This window comes from Montipora foliosa, chromosome 6, assembly GCF_036669935.1.
Source record: "Montipora foliosa isolate CH-2021 chromosome 6, ASM3666993v2, whole genome shotgun sequence".
NCBI lineage: Eukaryota > Metazoa > Cnidaria > Anthozoa > Scleractinia > Acroporidae > Montipora > Montipora foliosa.
Genome location: NC_090874.1, coordinates 51,025,286 through 51,045,491, shown reverse-complemented (window position 1 = coordinate 51,045,491; position 20,206 = coordinate 51,025,286). Strand labels below are relative to the sequence as shown.

The following is a 20,206-nucleotide window of genomic DNA, read 5'->3' as shown; positions in this document are numbered from 1 at the left end:
AGATCATCAATCCTGCAATTGTTACTACAAACGATTTCAACAGGCGCTCTTGGGATTGAAGAACTTGAAGTTCTCGAGACGAGCAGAAAGAACTGCAAATTCTTCATCGTCGATAGTATCGTCAACATAAGCTAAAACAAATGCTTCTCTGACACTTTAAAGAGAGTTCGCCATGTTTGTAACCAACACTGGACACAGACGACGGCGCGTCTTCTTTCCCGCTCTAAATCAAATTGATACTGATACTCGGTCTCAGTTTCGTGGGTTGTAACACGGTCAAACAGCGAGCACTGGACTTCTCGCGTCCTGTTTCTAAATCCTCTTTGGATCCTTGAGTCATCGCTTAAAACTAATGAATAGAATGGTGTTGTTGACAACACAAATTTTAATCCTATCTAAAGCAAACTTAAGAAAAGGTAGTTACGAGCAGTGACTGACAGACTTGAAATGACGAAAGCTCCCCGCCAAAACCTAGATAGCGTTAAAGTGGATTATATGACGAATCGTTCCTTCTGAAATAATATGCGTTGGGCTCGTGTTGGTGTAATTATAATCAATTATTTTGATTTCTCTTGAAAGAACAAACTTGGTATGAACGACTTTGTTGCTGAGTTTCACTGATGAGCTTTCTTTTATTTATTTAAGGGAATTACATCAGTTCTTCTTGCATTCCGCGCCTGGCTAGCTTTTCCTGTTACTTCCCAACCGCATAAGCTTGTCAACAGATTAACCAAGCATTACCAAGCAAGGTCCCATTTGTGTGGAGCCTGAAAGTTACTCCATGTCACCCGCCTAGCCACTTTCTTCCCTTAGGGTAGGTCGATAGGGTGGGCGCGTGACCCTTCCATTGAAAACAACTTGTCTCAGTGTAAACGTAGAAATAACGTCACGCAACGTTTTCCTGTGACCCCGCCCCGGAAAGCATTAACACATGCATCAGTTGTGTTGTTAATGGTGACGTACAACGGATGATATAGATTTTTATTGCCCCCGCAGGGATTGCGCCCAGAAGGTGAAAGAAGGCACTCTAGGAGCTCGCGCTTATATTAATAAGTATTAAGTATCAAAGAAATGATCGACAGGCTCGATGTAATGGCGCCAATCTTCGGATTCGTTATACCCATCTAGTTAACCAAACGTGGGCATTTTAGAATTCAATTTTGCTCATTCGTGCTTGTGCACCCGAGGTCGATTCTTTCCTCGCCAAAATGTGATATATTAAAGTCAAAAAGCCTAGTCAAACATTAACTAAAAATCGAGGACACGGCGTCGACTTAACATAACAGCGAGTGTTTTCCACTAAGCCAAAATTTCCGGAAATTTCGGGCTGAAGTCAAATGGTAGGGTCCGTTTCGATCCAGTCCCACCGGAATATTTGGGACCACCTCTGGAGGTGGTCCTCTTTGATCGGTCATGGCCGGTGGGTCCGGTCCGACCGAAACGTGGTGTTCTCTTTACGAAAATCATCGTTTCCAGTCCATCCACTGTGCACGTGATCTAACCAAAATTTCGGTCGAAACGTAAATGGAACGCTTCGGTCCGGTTGGAAATTGACTTTTGATGAAAAAATGTCGTTCCATTTTTCCTTGGTTAGTTCCACTGGTCTCTGACCTGATGGTCAGGAATAATGAAAAGCACCCAATTTCAAATGACCAACTATACCCCAGGACACCTCACGGACCATTAAACAGGAAAATTCCACTTAAAATAAACAGGTGTCTTTTTTTTTTAAATCAAGGCTTAAAACTTCGATCAGTTACTGTTCAGTCTTGATATTCAAAGAAAAATAAAAATTGTTTTTTTCGATCATAGTAGCACTTAAAGCCTGGTTTCCGTATGATCTGCAAAGGTCTGCTGATCGGTCTGTCAACTTTCCCGACCATTACGACCGTGTCGCAGACCGATTTCAGACCGTTGCAAATCATATGGAAACCAGGCTTAACAGCGGGGGCTGCTGTAGTGTCATCTATTACTAGTTATAAAAGAAAGATTCGATAAAAAATGCTTGTGGTGCAAAGGGGAAATTTCAGTTATGATAAAACCGTCCGAAATGGATTCATCCTCAATTAAGCTTCAACTTTGGCTCTCAAAAACCAAATCAAACGAATTATATTTACAAACAAAGCAATCAACTAAATTACGAAAGGGTTAAAACAATTCAGCTTAGAGGGTGAAGAGGGTAATCAATTTTCAAGATGGTTGCCGAGGGTACTATTACTTCTTTATGACGCATATGCTCTGTTACCTCTGTTTCCTTGAGGAGTGATGAGTACTAGAGTGAATCTGGATACGTTTCGGATACGTGTGGACCGGCAAGTTCGATTTGAATACGCTACGTGTGGATGGGAATATTTTTGAATCCGGAAAGAAAAAGTTGCGGATTCAAAAATATCCGGACGGGGCCTCAGTATATGAACGTCCTCCATAGTTCAATTATGACTTAATGACCATGCGTAATGAGAGATTTACCGCAATGTTTGAAGCTGTATGCGGAAATGTGAAAAATGCAAGATGTAAATCTGATCAAAAAATCGCAAGAACCGATGAGTTTCGTGAACAAGATATTTGATTACCAATTCCTTAATCACCAAAATCACGGAATAACTTTGTTGAAAATTCCTGAAAATTATCGTTTCCTTGTTAAAATAGATAAACTCCAAAACAATTTAAGCGAGACAGAATTTTTCTGAACTTGGAAACTAATGCTTATTGGATTGTTTGGTCGCTGATTAGCCGACCTTTCCTCCTCCTAGGCCTCATTTGAACTGAAAACAACCATAGTAGCGGGTGGGTTTCTTTCTATGCATACAGTGGAGTGAACATGCGATTTTTTTTACCGCTCTCTTCACTCGATCGAGCGCCCTGACTGCGGCTGTTTCCAAAACTCCAGAGAGTGCCCCATCAATCCGAAAGTTATTTATGAGTCCACTAAAACTTAAAGCGCTCGAGAGACTGCGGCGTTTCCCGTTCGCTTTCGATTCTAACCGAAGTGGAAAGTTCCGGTCACGCGATGTCCACCTGATAAAAATCAACTGTTGAAGTTGCCAGGTTGATTTAAATCGTTACTAGAGCTTCTCTTTTGAAAACGGATGTCATTTATATTCATTTTTTTAAATAGGCTTTTGTCGACAGCCTTACTTTTTAGCTCAAAGCGACGGACTGAGAGAAAATTGCAAAGAAAATTAATGGTATTTACCGCATTCTCCCTACGCCTGCGAAGTAGTTTTCTTCTGTTGATAACTGCCTCACCAGCTCGCAAAACTACTTGTTCCTCCATTTTATCACCAGTAAATTTTTTACTCATTGACGGGTGGCCAGTAAAGTAACGTTTTGCTTAAACTTGTTAATGTATTCAATTTCGTTGTGTCCTTTGTAAATATCTGACAACAATATTTATATTTCGGCCATACCTGATGAAATGTTAATCATTGAAGGATAGTTGTGAACAATAGAGAACAAGATTCGAGTTGCTAGTGTGTGTCACGCAACGTTCCTCCCCACCGAACGGATGAGCGTTGCGTGACGACTCAAACATCGGCTTCTCAATATCTCACAGGGAAGACTCCGCACCTACAGGAAGACTCCCCACCTTACGTATTTACTCGAATAAGCGCATCAAGTGCGGCGCTTATTCAAGGGCGCCACACCGAAATATTTATGTACGGAGATTAACAGAAACAAGGGGTGCTGAACACACCCGCTTGGTATGTTAGCTACGCCATGCTGATGAGGCCCAAAAAGCCGAAACAGCTGTCCATGGCTGCTAATTGACCGGGTGAAATGGTTGTGCGCATGCGTGATGTGTTGGCCACACTGGGTTGGTGTTAGCGTGTGTCACCTTGCTTTTATTGTTATTATTAACAGAAACGTCTTTCGATAGTCACCATTTGACTCTATCGGCATTTTACTTAATGGACGAACAATGAAATACAATCACTTTGAACTGAAGAACATCGGTTTTGATGCAAAGAAACTCCCTATGCTGTGTTAGAGTGACTTTTTATTTTTATTTTTTAATTTTGGTTTTTTTTAAAAATTTAATTCCTCGAATAAGCGCCGCATTGCATGGGAACTGACAATAAAGGATAATCCTTCATTTGAGGAAGAGATGGTGTTGTTCAGCTGGTCACGTGTCTCCCCATTCTCGTTCCCAGATCTAATCATTACCCCCAGCCGACGGGGCCTTCGCAAGAGAAAACGAAGGGCTCCGGGGACATGAGGAAAACAAAAACCAAACAGAGAGACGGGCTGCCAAGTCGTAAATTTGTCTTTCCTGAGCTCACTATAGATGGGGAAAATTTACCAAAGAGCAGCGCTGTCAATAGGCTAAAAACAATGTATTAGGCAAAACATCAACCACGTCTCTCCCAAAATAAACTGCTCCCAAGCACTTAACTTGTTTTGGCTTTAGATTTACATTCCAATATAGCTGCTCTCCGAAATCGAACATTGAAGGTTGCTGAAAAAACCATGGGGGCTGATCTACCCAAACTTCAGCCAACGCTTCATACGCTTCAAGCTTTATATACCAGCGGCTACAATATTCGGAAAAGCGGGGACCCCTCTCAAGGTGGAAAATTTGTCACTGTCACGTGACCAGCCTGAACCAGGTTCTTTCTTCCCTCGCTTCCTCTGGGGTGAGGAGTAAAGACCACTGGAACGAGGTTGGCTAAACAGTTGTGAAAACAGTGGAATGAGCCACATAACTGGGACACCTCTAATTAGAGATGCCAAACAGTATGGATCTCAGATGGGAAAACAGCCGGGATTATATCTGCATTTTATGTGATAAACTATTGGTTGGCAGAATGCGATGGATGATTTGGGGTACAAAGTAAACTAAAGGTGTCCTTTTCTTGGCTGTATTGTAGGAGTTTACACTATGATGAGGTAATTCATCTAGTGATAAAAGTCTTTCATACAGCACCGTACCTTCGCTCGTCAACGGATCACAGGTAGAGGCGACGGCCAGGACAGCTTTTCGCGCCTCGGTAAAATTGCATTTTTTTTTCAGAAACTAGGAACAGAAGAAAGGATACTGTAGTGCTGTAGAAAATTGAGTTTTGCAAAGATAATTAAATTAAAGGCAGAAAACGGCTCTTTTATGCGTGGAAAGTCTGAAATGCAAATGATTCCAGCCTGATACCAGCGTGGAAAATATAACGACTTTTTGTTGACATCACTGATCTTCACAGTAATATATGATCATGAGAGGCTTATGGTAAACTAAGTTACCATCGAAACTCACTTAACTTCATTAAAAAAGCGGTTTCCTGTTACGAACTTGCAAAGTGACAGTTGATTTTCTTTTTCTACCAACTCACAAAATGAGTCATTTTGGAGCACTCAGTGATGCACACCTCAGTCCCAAGAGAAACACATTGCGTTTTCCATGCAAAGAATCCCTAAAGAAGACTGCACTAAGGGTTTGGTAACAGTAGAAAATTGCATGAATTGATTGTCGAGTGTGCCGTTAGGAAAACAAGTACTGATATAGTAACAGGTGTTTATTTACTTAAATGCTCGAGAGGTTCCCCTCCGACGAGTCAAACCATATCGGGTTTTTACAACTGGTGGTCGTAGTAAGAAAAGGTTGAAGCATCTTGAGCGTAGCCGCAAGGTGAACCATGTATTGGGACCCATGCAAATGAACGCAAAATGTTGAAACACGCTTTTCAGATTTCGAGAACAAATGGAATGGTTGCTTATATTGCGTTACAGATTTGATTAATAATTTTCGAGTCACTAGAGCGGTTTTCAATTGAGTGTCGAAAGTAATTAGATAATTACTTTGGTTTATAATTACTTCACTCAGTGAGTGGTTCAAAGTTCTCGCGCCATTTTTTCAACCAATCAGAAATGAAACCAAAACCAATCGTGGCTCGCGCGTGCACATTTTCCCGCGCTTTGTGTCGGCTACGAGTAATTACTTCGAGTTTTGATTGGTTTGCCGGATTGTCTCCGTCCTTTTTGATTGGCCAAAGTAATTACTTTGGTTTTGGTTTTACGACACTCAATTGAAATTCGCTCTATTTGAAGGACGTAATTAAACAATTAATAACATGGGTGACAAATTACTCCTTAATTTTGGCGCAAAACGTCGGCGTTAACGTGAAATTACAATGTTGCCATGGCAACTTTTCCTACAGTGCCAAAATGGCGTCTTATGAACGCAATTTGTCACCCATGATATTAATAGCTAATCAAATGGTATACTCGTGAAATTAAGGAATAATTTCACTTGCCTTTTGTCCAAAATTAATAATTGTCCAAAATCAAATAATTTGGACAAAACGCGCGTAAAATTATTCCCTAATTTCACTTGTCACAATTTAATTACCCATACAAATCTTTGATTAGTTCGTTTAGTTCAAATTTGTACGTTCAACTTCTTTTTCAGTGTCTTCGATAGGCTCCAGGGTAGCCATGAGGAAAAAAAATGATTTCGACAAACTTAGGAATCTTAAGAATTGATCTCTTAACAATAAAAAGGTTGAAATTACTTGGAAAGTAATTTTTAAAATGTTCAGTGACCTGGTGCCGGTTGCTCGAAGCCTGGTTTGCGCTAAGCGTTGGTTAAGAGGTAACAAAACCTGTAGGTTTGCATTGCATTTAACGCTGGTTAGCGCTAACCATGCTTCGAGCAACCCGGCCCTCGGGCCCTTTTTCTCGAAAGTCCCGAAACTTTACGGGCCATTTTCGGGTGTCGCAGTTCCTTTTGTATCTCAAGAACGGAGAGGATTTAAGTCGTCAAACTTCACAGTCCTCTTTCTTTTTGTTCCCTTAAAAGCATTTCAAAAGATGGGCTTTCCAAAACAAGCGGTTGGCCGTTTCACAAATGGCTTTTCGGGCCCGAAAAGTTTTCGGGACTTTCGAGAAACGGGCCCCTGGTTTCTAATTAGCCTAAGTAATAGAAATTGATTAAAATAGAGAAAGTATTTTTAGGCAAGGGTGGAAAGTCTCAAATTGTCAAGCATTTTTGTTTCTTCGCTATTTAAACTAGACAGACTACTTTCATATGAACGCAACATCACGGTATACTATATTTTCTAATCAGCAAGAAAAAAATGAAGGCATTAATTTTTATAAATGGTCATTCACTAGAATTTACAACAATGGTTGGAATAAAAACAAGTCCTTGCACTCTTAGAAAAGCTATGGCTCTCCCAGGCGATTTCGTTTGACATACTTGTTAGGATAAAACGAGTCTTTCAAAGGCAACAAAGTTGCTCTCCTTGTTGGTTTCATTGCTTTCAACAGCCTTTTTCTTCATCCAAAAGACCTTTGATGTTCATTAATATTCAAATTTGTCTGTTCTCTTCAGTCTTTAAATAGTTGACCTCCTTTCCGCAAAAAATCGTCGAAGAATAACAACTTGGCAGATTCCAACGGAAACGATAAGAAACGCTTCTCCGATTGACCACCACTGAACTCTTTCATTCAGATATTCTGCCATGTCGCGTCCCTGGGACTCCCGTAGACGATGATGGGTTTGGTAATCTGTTGCAATCTGGAGATCGTGGAAAAAACACACAGTCAAGAAAATTGGGTCCTAGTTTAAGCAAGAGCAACAGGAACGTCAACGTCACTGAAAATATAGGCCATTAACGAATTGCGCAGAAAACTGGGGCGAGTTTCAAATTTGAACCAATCAATAAATTGACACTATCACATGAAAGATAGCATTGAGATTGGCCATCTGTCCAAGTTTGATGGTTTTAGGTCCTACAAAGACCACGTTACGGACTTTAAAAATCCACCCAAACGTCTCTAATTTTGAGAAACTAAGTATTTTAAGCAAGAGCCGATACAACGTAGATTTGATTTTAGTGATGTACTATATTTCGGCTGGCTAAACCAGCCTTCTTCAGGTACAATGAGAGTTCATATTGGATTGCTTCTATGTACATATATATCTAGTAAATGCATGTTGACGTAATACTGGAAAAAATGTGATAACACATGGCAGTTCCAGTAAAATCAAATCTACGTTGTATCGGCTCTTGCTTAAAATATTTAGTTTCTCAACTTGTAATTACGCCGATCAGATCAAGCCACTGATCTAACGTACACCGACAGGAAGCTTGTCCACGGTTGCTTGCTTTAAAACTCTCTAATTTTGAGGCCGCATCCCCCTAACCATATAAACTCTTAATTTCTTGCACGATGTCTGTAATACCGGTATTCATAAAAATAGGCAAACAACGCGATTTTCACCTCACCTATTTCCAAATAGTAGGTCCATGACAGGATTTTCCAGTTGTTCCAAATCTGATAATATTTTTTGAGAGTTTATAAGGTTTTGGGGGACGCAGCCTCAAAATTGGAGACGTTTGCTATATTTTTGACTATGTTTTAAAGTCCGTAACTTGGTCTTTGTTCGACCTAAAAGTATCAAACGTGGATAGATGGCCAATCTCAATGTTATCTTTCATGTGATGGTGTCAATTAATTGATTGGTTCAAATTTCAAACTCGCCCCAGTTCCCTGCGCAATTCCGGAATGGCCTATAATTTTTCCAGTATTTCGCGATTATTCCGTCTTGTTCACTTTATACAATACGGGTGAACTATCCTGTAACTCGATGGGTACGAATGGCTTTAAAGTAAAAATAGAAAATAAATGGTATACGCTTACGTTGTCGTCAAAACCTAAAATTTGGTGATTTCACGATCTTGTTTTGTGGAATGCGGCAAACAAATGCACGGAAATTCGTGCTGGCGTTGTCGTTGCAGTAGCCATTCTCTATTTTCGGATTCCCCATAATACACTTTGTTTGTCCCCCAAATTTTGCAGAAACCATTGTTTTCAAATGCTCTTGGGAATATGCAGTGTCCCCAAGAGCATTTGAGAACAATAGTTAATGCCAAATTTGGGGGGCAAACAAAGTGTATTATGGGGAATTCGAAAATAGAGAATTACTCAAAGTGATACTATGATAACAGCATCACTTCCTATTGTCTTCAGATTTTGAAAGTGTGATTGCTTAAAACTTAATTAGCAAAATTTGGAGCTTTGATTTTTATCCAAAGACTGTTTACTTTGAGTGTAAGTTCTGGATTTCACGCTTCGCCATTACTCACATTCCAAACTGACCGATTGGACCTCAGAGGGTTAGATCTAGGGAAAAGTGACGCCATTTACTCACTAGCTTAAAATTTCAGCGTGCAAACGCAGCTAATTATTTATGCAAAACACGAGTTTAAAAATCTGAAAGCCCGAAACTCCCGTGCCGTACATTAATTCATCCGCGTACACACGCATTGCATTCTTAAACTATCGAGTCTTTGACGTCATTTTCTCCTCGATCCAGCTCTCTACGTATTTTAAACGTAAAAGTACATGTATTCATTCTTTAGGGAAAAAAAAATCACTGTCCAAACAGAAGTCAAGCTCGTGCAGACCTTGAAATATTATTTTTTAAGCTTTACGGGAAACTTTTAAATTAAAAAGGTCAAAAATACAAGAAACAAAATGACTGGTCCACTGGGTATCGCACGAAAAACACTACACGATACAATAATACAACACAATACATACTTAATTGACAAAATCCCCATGGGGGCTTTTCAGGGCCAATGAGACACAATCAACGACACTCCAGACCAACACAGCAACAACTACTGTTAAGAATAAAAGCTGGCCGGAGACAAACCAGTCGGCTATTTACGAGTGCGGCCGAGAAGTTGAACCAGGGACTACCAGGATCAAAGTTCAACGAGTGGTCAGAACGTGTCTTGAACTCGGGAACTTCGGATCTCTTTTATACGGTTAGTTATGAAGTTGTTAAAATTGAGAGAGGCTTGCAATCTAGTTGATTTTCATCATAATACAAGCTAACTGATGTGCATTTACAACAAGTAACAAGTAGAATCCACGTCCGTTGATTTGACACAATTTGAGCTCGGAATTTTATGAATAAGGGTAAATCTTAAAATGTTTCACTGCTATATCTTATTAAAAGGGACCGGGGAAATGATACTAACAGACAACTCTCTTTTTTCCATTTAGAATACTAGAACGACAGCCTAATTTTGCTACTTTTCGTTAATTTTCACGTCTATACTCCATGGGGAAAACATTACCTAATCCTTGCGAAGTATGACGTGCATAAATCCAATTCTTATCTACATTCCTATCACTGAAAAGATTCTTGGTAACCAAGCTTTTATTAGGGGCGTGCCGGAAGTGATGATTGATTTCTTCCCTTCGAGCATTTTCAATCTAAACTTTTACTGCATTTTTGCTTCAGTAAAGTTTGAGTAGAATTTTTCAAATATTTTATATAAATGACCCACGCACGCATCATGCGTGACACGTAATACAATGAAATCTGAGGTCAATCATTTGAGATGAATCGCGTATATAGGCCAGGTAAAGTTTACATGTTGTCAATATGTGAATTTACTGCCAAAAAGGTTTGTTTCCCTGGAAAATAGAATGTTTAGTTAGTTGCGGTATTTATAGCTTAAGTGATTCACACGGAAATGTCGACAAGTAGACAAATGAATCTAAACTTGCTTTCTTGTCATTGTTATTTTCAATCACACTTAAATTTTGAAGACAAAGGGTGCCATGACCCTTGTACCGACACTTGAGAGGTTTTGTTGTCCTTCTCACATCATGTTTACAAAACCCACACGGACTATAATAAAGTAATTCACAGCCGTGACCGGTAAGACCAGCTAATTTGCGTTGACGACTTGGTGAACGACAAAGCGAAAATTTGCAACGACAGCCGGATATTCTATGACTACTACGAATCATTTATTAAAAGTTCTTGTTCTGGTAGTTAAGTATCCGTCTTTTCCCCTCCTTTCAGTCCTTTTTTACAAACGCAAACAATTTTTTCTCCAACCAGCGTAAACGACCGGTATAATTGCCCGGCCATCTACGGATTTGACCGGACATTGTCCCTTGACCGGCCGTTATTGGCAGCCCTGCTACCTTACTTCAAAAAGTCTGTTTCAGTTGCAGCATCCTTGTCAATCAAGTGCGCGCGTTTGCATGGGTTTTAATGCGCCAATTCTATTTGCCTTGCGGGAATCCTGCAAGGGCGCAGTCTGGTGAGAACACTGAACCACCCTGACTCCCTAGAGAAACATCACATGGTCTGAATTGGAAACAAAACATACAAGCTAAAAGGTCTGCAGAACTTCATTCCCTTTAACATTCTTTAGCTCCTGACACTTCTTACTGAGTGAGTTAGATAAGCTAGGCTTGGCTAACAGAGTACCGTTATGTGCTTCAGGATATCTTAAGCCCTGGCCAAACGAGAGTGAGGGTTTCAACTCTCGTCAACTTTCGCTCTTGTGTGGCCAGGGCTTTAGAACAACATGTACATTGTACATTAGTGAACAAACCTTAAGATCTTGATGTATAGTGACACAAGCTGTCTCCATCTGTGTGAGAGCTGTGTGGTGAGCTCCCATTTCATCAGTTAGTGGACTTTCATCCCCAGCTTGGAAGTCAAAGTATACCACTTTGTGACTAAACGTTGAGAATTCGTTGCTGAAACAAAACATGTATACTCCTTCTGATTGAGCTGTGAATTTATAACTGTCATATTGCTTCTTTTGAACGGTGTATAGAGATTTACCACTCTCATCATAAAGAACTACATCCACGTCATAGTTCCCCCCACTGATGACCTGAACATAAAAGGAAAGACAGCATTTAACAGTTGGTTCCACAGCACACTGCTAAATACCTTGCAAATACAAAAGGAAAAATGGGAGGGGTGTGTGTAGGAAGGGGGGGGGGGGGGGAAGGATTCATGCAAAGGAAAGGTTTGATGGTGTCATGCAGTACATGTATTTGGGATAAGTTTGTTTGTTCCCTAGTCTTCTTTTGGGCCTGGTTGTTCAAAAGCCGATTAACACTAATCCCAGATTAAAAGCTACATGTAGTTCCACGGAGTTTATTTCTCAACTCACAAATGCTGTTCAACGCTGATATTCAGCAAAACTTACTGGTGTAACATTAGAAGAAGTCAACCTTGAAAAACAAAAATAAGCAAAAGAAACTTTCACCGAAAAGAGTTGAAAACATGAAACAAAACTTTTACGCTAATCCTGGATTAAGTCAATTGGTTTTTGAATAAATTTTCCGGCCCAAATTGCCATTTGTGAAACTATCAAATGCTTATTTTGGAAAGCTGATCTTTTAGCATGTTTTCACGGTAACACAAAGCAAAATGATTGCGAAGGTTGACGACTTAAATCCTCTCCCTTCTTGAGATACAGAGGGAGTTGTGACATCCGAAAATCAGGCCCGTAAAGTTTCGGGATCTTCGAGAAAAGGGTCCCTGGATGTTTCTTATTTTCCCCATTCATCCAAAACCAACATATGACTTGATCTTGAATCTCCTCATTTGGTAGAACACTTGTGTTTGGCTAGATAAGCTCTACATCTATATTACATATGTACATATAAGGCAACGGTATTTTTTACAAAAGACCATTTTACAGTTGTGGCTAAGTTACCAGGCCTAACAATGGAAGCGAGGCTGCTGGTGACCCTGTTTTGATACAAACCTTCATGCTTTTGTAATGTTAATATGGACTAATTAGCGTTACAACAACACAATTTACATGATAAAAGCAGTGAAGTCTGTATCAATGCAAGGTCACCGGCAGCCTCGCAGCCATTCATAGGCTTGGTCGCCGAGCAAACAACTGTAAAATGGCCTATTCAATCAATAAAACTGCTGTATGTAAAGCCTAGTTTTTATATGTTGTAAAAATCTGAAACTATCAGGGATTTCACTGTTTCTTAACGACTTCAGATATTGTCAAGTTATCATGAAACTTGCCACATACGAGTCCCTCCATGATTGTCCCTTATTTACTGGTTTAACACGTGAATTCTTTGCAAAGTGGAGTGTGTCCATGGATATGAGAGTGTAGCTAAAGTGCACCCCTTCATGAAAAGGGATTTGTTGATCGAGAAAGAAAAAACACCCTTTCAAAAAAAAAAGTTGAACACACATACTCATAGATCAGTGTCCCTTCATTCAAAGACACTAATCTGCCAGATGAGGAGAGGTATCTGAGAAATTTTACCCCAAAAATGCACCAATTACCAACTAGTAGTCCTGTTTTCTGCCTTTATTAAAAAAACTTCACTGCACTACAGAACTTGCAGACAGATCAAGTTGATGAAACCGCTAAATCAAATGAAAACAAGCTTGGGAGTGGTATTAATGAATTAAGAATAAACCAGCAGAGCTTCTAACTTGACTGATGCTAACATTTTGATGGAGGAAGTTTTGGAAGTTGTTGTCTTTCAGTGATAAAGAAATTAACTACAGTACATTGATGTAACGTTCTTAGCTCCAAACCATGAAGTAGGGAAACTGATGAACCACTTCAATCAAGCTCTTACGAGGTTTATTTCAACAACCCGCTCTCAAGTGAGTGGTTTTGCTAGTCACGTGACAATAGCACAGGGAGACCACTCCACCTTACCTTTTCTTTCATAAAAGAAAAAAAAGAAAAGAACTGAAACTAAAATCTACACAAGTTGTAAATTGAACTATGGCCCTAAGTTGGCACTAAACAACAAACAAACAACAAGTTGACAAACTACATGTAACTAACAAGTTGGCACTAAATGAAAATTTAGCCAGTAATAATAACAACTATACGATTGACTAGAACATGGCTCTCAAATAAAGTTCCTTTCTTTCAAAGTCCAGTTGGTTTCAACAACAGTTCTCTCCACTGATACACCTTAACTTTCAAGTGTAGTCCTTTAAATAGCTTGGTGGCTTTGAAACATGTCCAGCGCCTGTGATCCTGTGCTGGCCTGGCTGGGGTTTGTCAGACACTACAACTTCCGGTTTGCTTGACTGATCAGATTGTACAGTTTCAGTGCTAGGCTCTTGTAGATGTAACTCTGTTGCACAGGAGTCCGGAAAGTTTGCTGAAGTAACTCTTTGCAGCTGAGGTGACGGGCTGATTTCTGGTTCATTGTGTTCAAAGGGATAGAATGGCTGGCTCCTTGCTGCTGCGAAGGTGTATACGATTCCTGCGGAACATTCTACCATCTTCGGTTCTCACATTGTAGGATCTCACATCTGTTTGCTCCTGTACCACTGCCTTGAACCATTTCTGTGACCTATTGCTAGGTTGGGGTGCAACTCGCACTGTCTCTCCTTCCAGGAGGATTGGAAGCTCTTTCGCATGTTGGTTATGATGATAGGCTTGCTTTGCTTTCCTCTTCAGTACTTGATCTCTTGTTGCCCCTGTATCTGTGGACTGTGGTTTCAGCAGTACTTCAGCTGTTGGCAGCTGAGTTCGCGTGCGCCTACCGAACATTCGTTGCGCTGGTGAAGAATTCATTCCTTCAGTGGGAGTGTTTCTCCAGCTTAGTAAGGAGAGGAAGAATTCTGAATCGGACTCTTTGGCTTTCTTAATCAAAGTATTGGCAGTTTTCACAGCATTTTCCACCCGTCCATTGCTCTGAGGGTATCCGGGTGAGCTGGTTATGTGTTCAGTTCCAGACGATTTAACAAAATTGCTGAATTTTGCAGAATTGTACGGTGGTTCATTATCACTGTGCAATTGGTTTGGGATCCCATGCGAGGCAAAGTGCTTCTTCAACTTGTTAATGATAACAGTTCCTGTCTGAATAGTAGTCTACCGTGCACAGGTAACTCTTGTCATCAACTGTAAAAATATCAGTTCCTATTTCCTCCCACAGTCTAGAAGGAACTTCATGGCAGATTAGTGGTTCTTTGGATTGATCGCTCTGATAAGCCATGCAGGTGTCACACTTCTGGAAGAAGTCAGTGATTTCTGCATTCATGCCGGGTCAGTGCAGTGTTTCTCGCGCTCTTCTTAAGCAACCTTGCACACCGATATGCGACTCGTGCAGCTTCGCCTTGATCCTTGGTCTTAATGTCTGAGGTATGACACATCGCAGTCCCTAGCATATGATGCCATCATGTACCGAAAGCTCGTCACGGAGTTGGAAGTAGGGATGGATGGCTGCTGGGAGTTCCTGCTTTGAATCAGGGAACCCGTCCACAATCGCTTTCTTGAGTGTTTGAAGGGTTTGATCACAGGCTGTCTCCTTCTGCAATACTTTGAGTTGGTGTTCTGGCACTGGAAGAAAGTGTGTGGCATGGATGTGTTCCACTTCTACTTCGGTTGCTGACCGCTCGTACTTTGTGAGGTAAGCTCTAGAAAGAGTGTCCGCTAGCAGCATATCTTTGCCGGGCTTGTAGCGGATCTCGTAGTCATACTGCTGCAGACGGAGTAGCAAGCGCTGTAATCTCTTAGGTGCTGATACTAAAGGTTTCTTCGAGATTGAGACCAACGGTTTGTGGTCAGTCCATAAAATGACTTTGCGGCCTTAGACATAGTTGTGGTTATGTTCCATACCGAAAACGTGTGCCAACAATACTTTCTTGATCTGCAAGTATCTTCTTTCAGCTGGAGTGAGCGCTCTACTAGCAAATGTGACTGGATGACCGTACTGCATCACCACAAATCCAAGTCCACCCTGGGATGCATCTCCTTGGCATTCGGTTGGGTCGCTCTCACTGAAATACTTCAGCACTGGTGCTTTGACGACAGCTTCTTTACTTCTCTCAAAGGCGTCTTCCTGTTCATGGCCCCAAATCCACTCGGCATCTTTATGTGTCAAGCGACGTAGTGGTTCACACATTTCCGAAAGGTCTTGCAGGAACTTTGACAGGTACTTTACCAGCCCAATGAATCTCTGCACAGCTGGCACATCATCTGGGCGCTCCATTTTGACAATTGCTTCAATTTTTCGGGGATCAAGTTTCAGTCCGTTCTTAGTCATGACATGGCCCATGAACAACACTTCGCTGCATTTGAATTGAAACTTGTCCTTATTCAGCTTGATACCCTTTATCCTGCACCTGTCCAAGAGGTTCTTCAAGTTCAGGTCGTGATCCTGGTCAGCCTCTTCGTCAGTGTCACCTTGACCGATAATAAGGAGGTCATCTGCGATTTTGTACACCCCCTTGAGACCCTCAAGACATTGGTCAAGCTTCTGCTGGAAACATTCCGGGGCTGGGCTTATCCCATACAGCATGCGAAACCATTGGTACCTTCCCCATGCTGTCTGGAAAGTCGTCAGCTTACTCGAAGCGTCATTCAATTGAATCTGGAGGAACCCATCCTTAAGGTCAGCTTTGGTGAACACTCTTGCCTTAGACAACTCTGGCAGGATGTCATCAATAACTGGCAAGGGATAATGTCTCCGCTTCAGTGCTTGGTTTAGGTGCTGTGGGTCAATGCACACTCTAACCTTCCCGCTAGGGTTCTGCGTTGCAACCATGCTCGATACCCATGGCGTCGGCTTGTCGTCTTTCTCAAGTACTCCCAAGCTTTCAAGGCGGTCAAGTTCCTCTCTTAGTTTGCCTTTTACTGCAACTGGAACACGACGGGGTGGCATTACTACTGGCGGGACTGTCTCGTCAACTTCTAAGTGTTTCCCTAATTCTTGCCAAGGCCTTTAAACAGGTCAGCGTACTCTGCTAGAACTTGCTCTTCGGTCAGACTATTGATGCTGTCTTCGATAATCTGAGGTGTTTGGTGGTTAGGCTGCAGGATGTTCTGGTGCTGGACTACCAGGAGGTTCATTTTCTGTGCTGTCTCAGCCCCCAGTAGAGGTGCAGTCACGTAATTATTTTTTTTGTGTCACCAGTTTGTAGATAGTTTTAGCCACTCGTCTTGTTCGTTAGTGTGAGTGTTAATTACCAATTGTACGATTCCCTAGTGTATTATGCATTATCTGATTTAGTGTTATAGAATTTCTAAGTGTTGTAATGTAGTCATTGCTTGTAGTCGTAATTTGAATGAATTAGTTAACTATATATAGATGTAAAAAGTCGTGGGCGTTTTTTGGTTGTTGAAGTGGCCCAAGGTTTGTTGACGTACAGGAAAGCAAAGAGTTGAAGAGCGAAAGCCTGAGGGCAAAAAGGAAAAAGAATGGAGAACACTGCTAAGAGCCATTAGCGGGAGCTGCCGGAAGAATCGATGACAAAACCCCTTTGTCAGTGGCGGCGAGTGAGGAAAAACACTTCAAAGAATTGAAGCTTGAGATAAAGCAAGAAGAAGAGAAAACTCGAAGAAAGTGACGCGGCTGCCGTAAAGTGTGAAAGAAGAAATTGATTGCCGGAAGAGAAGGAAGCGCCAAGGTGGGAAAGAACTTGTCAAAGGTTTTGCTACTAGTTTGGCACAGGACTGAACTGTTTGACTGTAAACATTAGAGTAAAGTAATTAGTATAATTAGTGTTATCGTTCAGTTTTGTAAAGAAATAGACAATTATTTAAGTGAGGTTAGTTTTAAGTACCCTAATTAGTCTGTAATATTAAGCAAGTTTAGGTTTTTCTTTTTTTCCGATAATATTAGGATCTACAGTTGTACAATTTTTTTTTTCCCTATCCTAAATTAAAATCTTTAATTATTTTCGTTTATAAGTTTCATGCTTGTGCATTGCGCAATTGTGGGAAGGGCGTGTGTGTGTTATTGTTTGTTTTTGGTTTTGTGTACAAACCCACCATCACAGGTGCGAAACCATCCTCAACTACGACAAACTCTGCTACATACATGTACTCTGTATTGCTGCATGGGTTTCGAATGTGGACTCTTACTATTCCTAACACTCTCAATTTAGACTTAGAGTAAGTGATAAGTTCTCTTTTTGTAGTCTGAATTTCTGTGTCGTCTGGGAGGCAACTGCGGGGCAGGACATTACAAGATGCTTCAGTGTCTATCTGCATCTCCACTGTCTTCTTTCCAATTTCCATGACTGCACTGATTCGCTTTTTGCTGTGAGAAACACTATAAACTTCTCCGGCAAATGAGAGAGCCCAAAGTTCATCCTTGTATGAAGTTGGTGCATCTTCGTGTACCTCATGCACTCTCAGCTTGCTCTGTTGCAGGTTGCAGCAGGAAGGGGCTTTGTTACCAGGCTGTATTTTATGCGTGCAGACATTGCTAAAGTGGTCTTTTCCCCCAGATGTATTGCAGGTCTTTCCGAATGCAGGACACTCTTCTTTCTTACGCACATGTCTCCATCCACAATATTTGCAATCTCTCATGATCATTTGCTTATTTCCTGGCAAGCCAGCGTTTCTTCCGAGGTTTGGCTGAGCTCGAAACTGTGGCTTCGACTGAGGCTTTCCTTTCTTTGATTTATTCAGATAATTTACGGTGTCTGGGCCATGGCTTGATATCTCTTTTAGCTGGCTATTTGCCGCTTCGGCTGCTCGGTAATAATCCATGCATCTCTCCAGTGTTAGCTGCGATTCTTGAAGTAGCTTTTTACGAAGGGCATTATCAGAAATTCCACTCCCACTTCTGACACCATGTAACATTCTTAGCTCCAAACCCGCTCTCAAGTGCGTGGTTTTGCTGGTCACGTGACCTAAGTACAATAGCACAGGGAGACCACTACAGTTGAGAGAACCACAGCAAGGCAATGGAAATGTGAGGACTGGGGGTCATACATGTAACCGCTTCAAAGTGCAAGTGAGTCTTCTCAAGAAAGAATTGATAGTGCAGAAAATGTCTCACAGTTGGTACAACCCATTCTCTATTTTCAAACGCCCCATAATACACTTTGTTTGCCCCCCGCCCCCACCCCCCCCCCAAATTTTGCATAAACTATTGTTTTCAAATGCTCTTGGGAATATGCAATGGCCCCAAGAGCATTTGAAAGCAACAGTTTATGCAAAATTTGGGGACAAACAAACTTTCTTATGGGGCATTTGAAAATAGAGAATGGCATAAGCACAAACATCCCTATATAATAACATTTCGGGCATCATTTTTACGTGCAACAGAAACACGCTGTTTCATCCTGAACATTTTGCAACTTGCAATAAACGGTGGAAATGACTGTTTCTGATGCAGCTCATAAACCACACTAAAATCACTTTCATTCTGTTTTATTACCGACCTTAAAGCCCATATATATATATGACAATTTCAATACACAAAGGTACACTCGTAAATAACATAACGCGAGGAATGCATTTCGTTTCCGTACGCCCAGCAAACGAAGATGGAAAAAAACCTGACTCACCCCTGTCAATCCTATCGAAATACGAGACTAAAACTATCACGTCCCACACCAAATCCTAACCATCGAAGTGACTAGTGTCTCTGTTGCATCATCACCAAGTCTGCCCGCCACAAAATCTCACTACAGCTGTATGTGTTATATGTCCGAGCTTTCAAGGTTTGTGTACATTAAAAGTCATGTGATACTACAGGTGAAAGCTAGCGATCTGGACTGGGTTGTTCGAAGCATGGTTAGCGCTAAACAGCGTTGAATACCATGGAAACCTATAGGTTTTGATACTTCATAACCAATGGTTAACGCTAACCGGGCTTCGAGCAACCAGCCCCAGAAGGTTAATTGGGGATGTCTGTGACTATAGGAGTAATTTGGAACAATCCCAAAACATGCAATGAAATCCCTTATCTGAATATAAAAGCTGGCTTTACAAACCCAGTAATACATCTCTAACATCAAGAAATTACCGAACAAGGATGCCCTGGCACTTCAGTCAAGTCACGTTAATTATCAAATTAAATAAGCTAATGAGCTGTGACAAACGTTTTCTGCGATTGAATGTACTGTCATCGTCATTGAATATTTAGAAAAAAATTCAAAACTTTGAATTCCGATCAAGCTCCCTGACAAGGAGGTATTTTGGAGTGGAAGCCGGTATACCGGTTCATTAAGTCATAACATGTGACGTGAAATGTGGACAAAAACGTAAGTGATCATATAAGGATTTGATAGTTAAAACTTATAGTCTTGACGCTTAACAAACTGCATGAAAAAAAATACTATTTTCAAATTTTAGGGTAATCAGACACTGACCTGAAATTCCAGCGACCCTGTGGAATCTTTCTTGACATCCTCATAGAAGCACTGCCTCGCGTTGTCTTCCAACTCGAAAGTCAACTCAGTACATTCCACTGTAATGAACGTCAACAAGACTACAAATAAAGTTACCAAAAATCCACCGTACCAATTCATTGCGCAATCGCTAAAAGTTGCTTCCTGGTCAGATCAGCAGGATAACAACGGGAAAGATCGCCTCTACGTCGGATTTTACCGACACAAACCTTGTCTCCGATATGAAAATGGCGCCGATCTATACGTGGCATTAGCAAGGCGTCCACAAGGTCTCGTGGGACATGTTGT

General features: G+C 41.1%; 2 protein-coding genes across 2 annotated transcripts in view; both read right to left on the bottom strand.

The window, feature by feature from the left end:
* LOC138007659 (uncharacterized) overlaps nt 1–3,381 on the bottom strand; it is an 11,980-nt gene extending 8,599 nt beyond the window's left edge. The window contains exon 1 of the mRNA XM_068854696.1: nt 3,197–3,381. Coding sequence (XP_068710797.1) covers nt 3,197–3,304 — 108 coding nt within the window. The 5' untranslated portion in view covers nt 3,305–3,381. The remainder of the gene's footprint in view (nt 1–3,196) is intronic.
* Nucleotides 3,382–5,492: 2,111 nt separating this feature from the next.
* Nucleotides 5,493–20,177, bottom strand: LOC138007658 (transmembrane emp24 domain-containing protein 3-like). The gene is made up of 3 exons (XM_068854695.1): nt 19,880–20,177; nt 11,364–11,651; nt 5,493–7,510 (listed from the first exon to the last, which is right to left on the bottom strand). The coding sequence occupies exons 1-3, from the start codon at nt 20,036–20,038 to the stop codon at nt 7,328–7,330; spliced, it is 630 nt and encodes a 209-aa protein (XP_068710796.1). The 5' UTR covers nt 20,039–20,177; the 3' UTR covers nt 5,493–7,327.
* Nucleotides 20,178–20,206: the final 29 nt, after the last annotated feature.

Excerpts from the sequence above, each read along its gene's own strand:
- LOC138007658 (XM_068854695.1), bottom strand. The coding sequence starts at position 20,038 with ATGAATTGGTACGGTGGATTTTTGGTAACTTTATTTGTAGTCTTGTTG. Across the intron at positions 11,652-19,879 it reads CAGGGTCGCTGGAATTTCAG|GTCATCAGTGGGGGGAACTA; the intron begins GTCAGTGTCTGA and ends TTTTATGTTCAG. Across the intron at positions 7,511-11,363 it reads CTATACATCAAGATCTTAAG|ATTGCAACAGATTACCAAAC; the intron begins GTTTGTTCACTA and ends CACGATCTCCAG.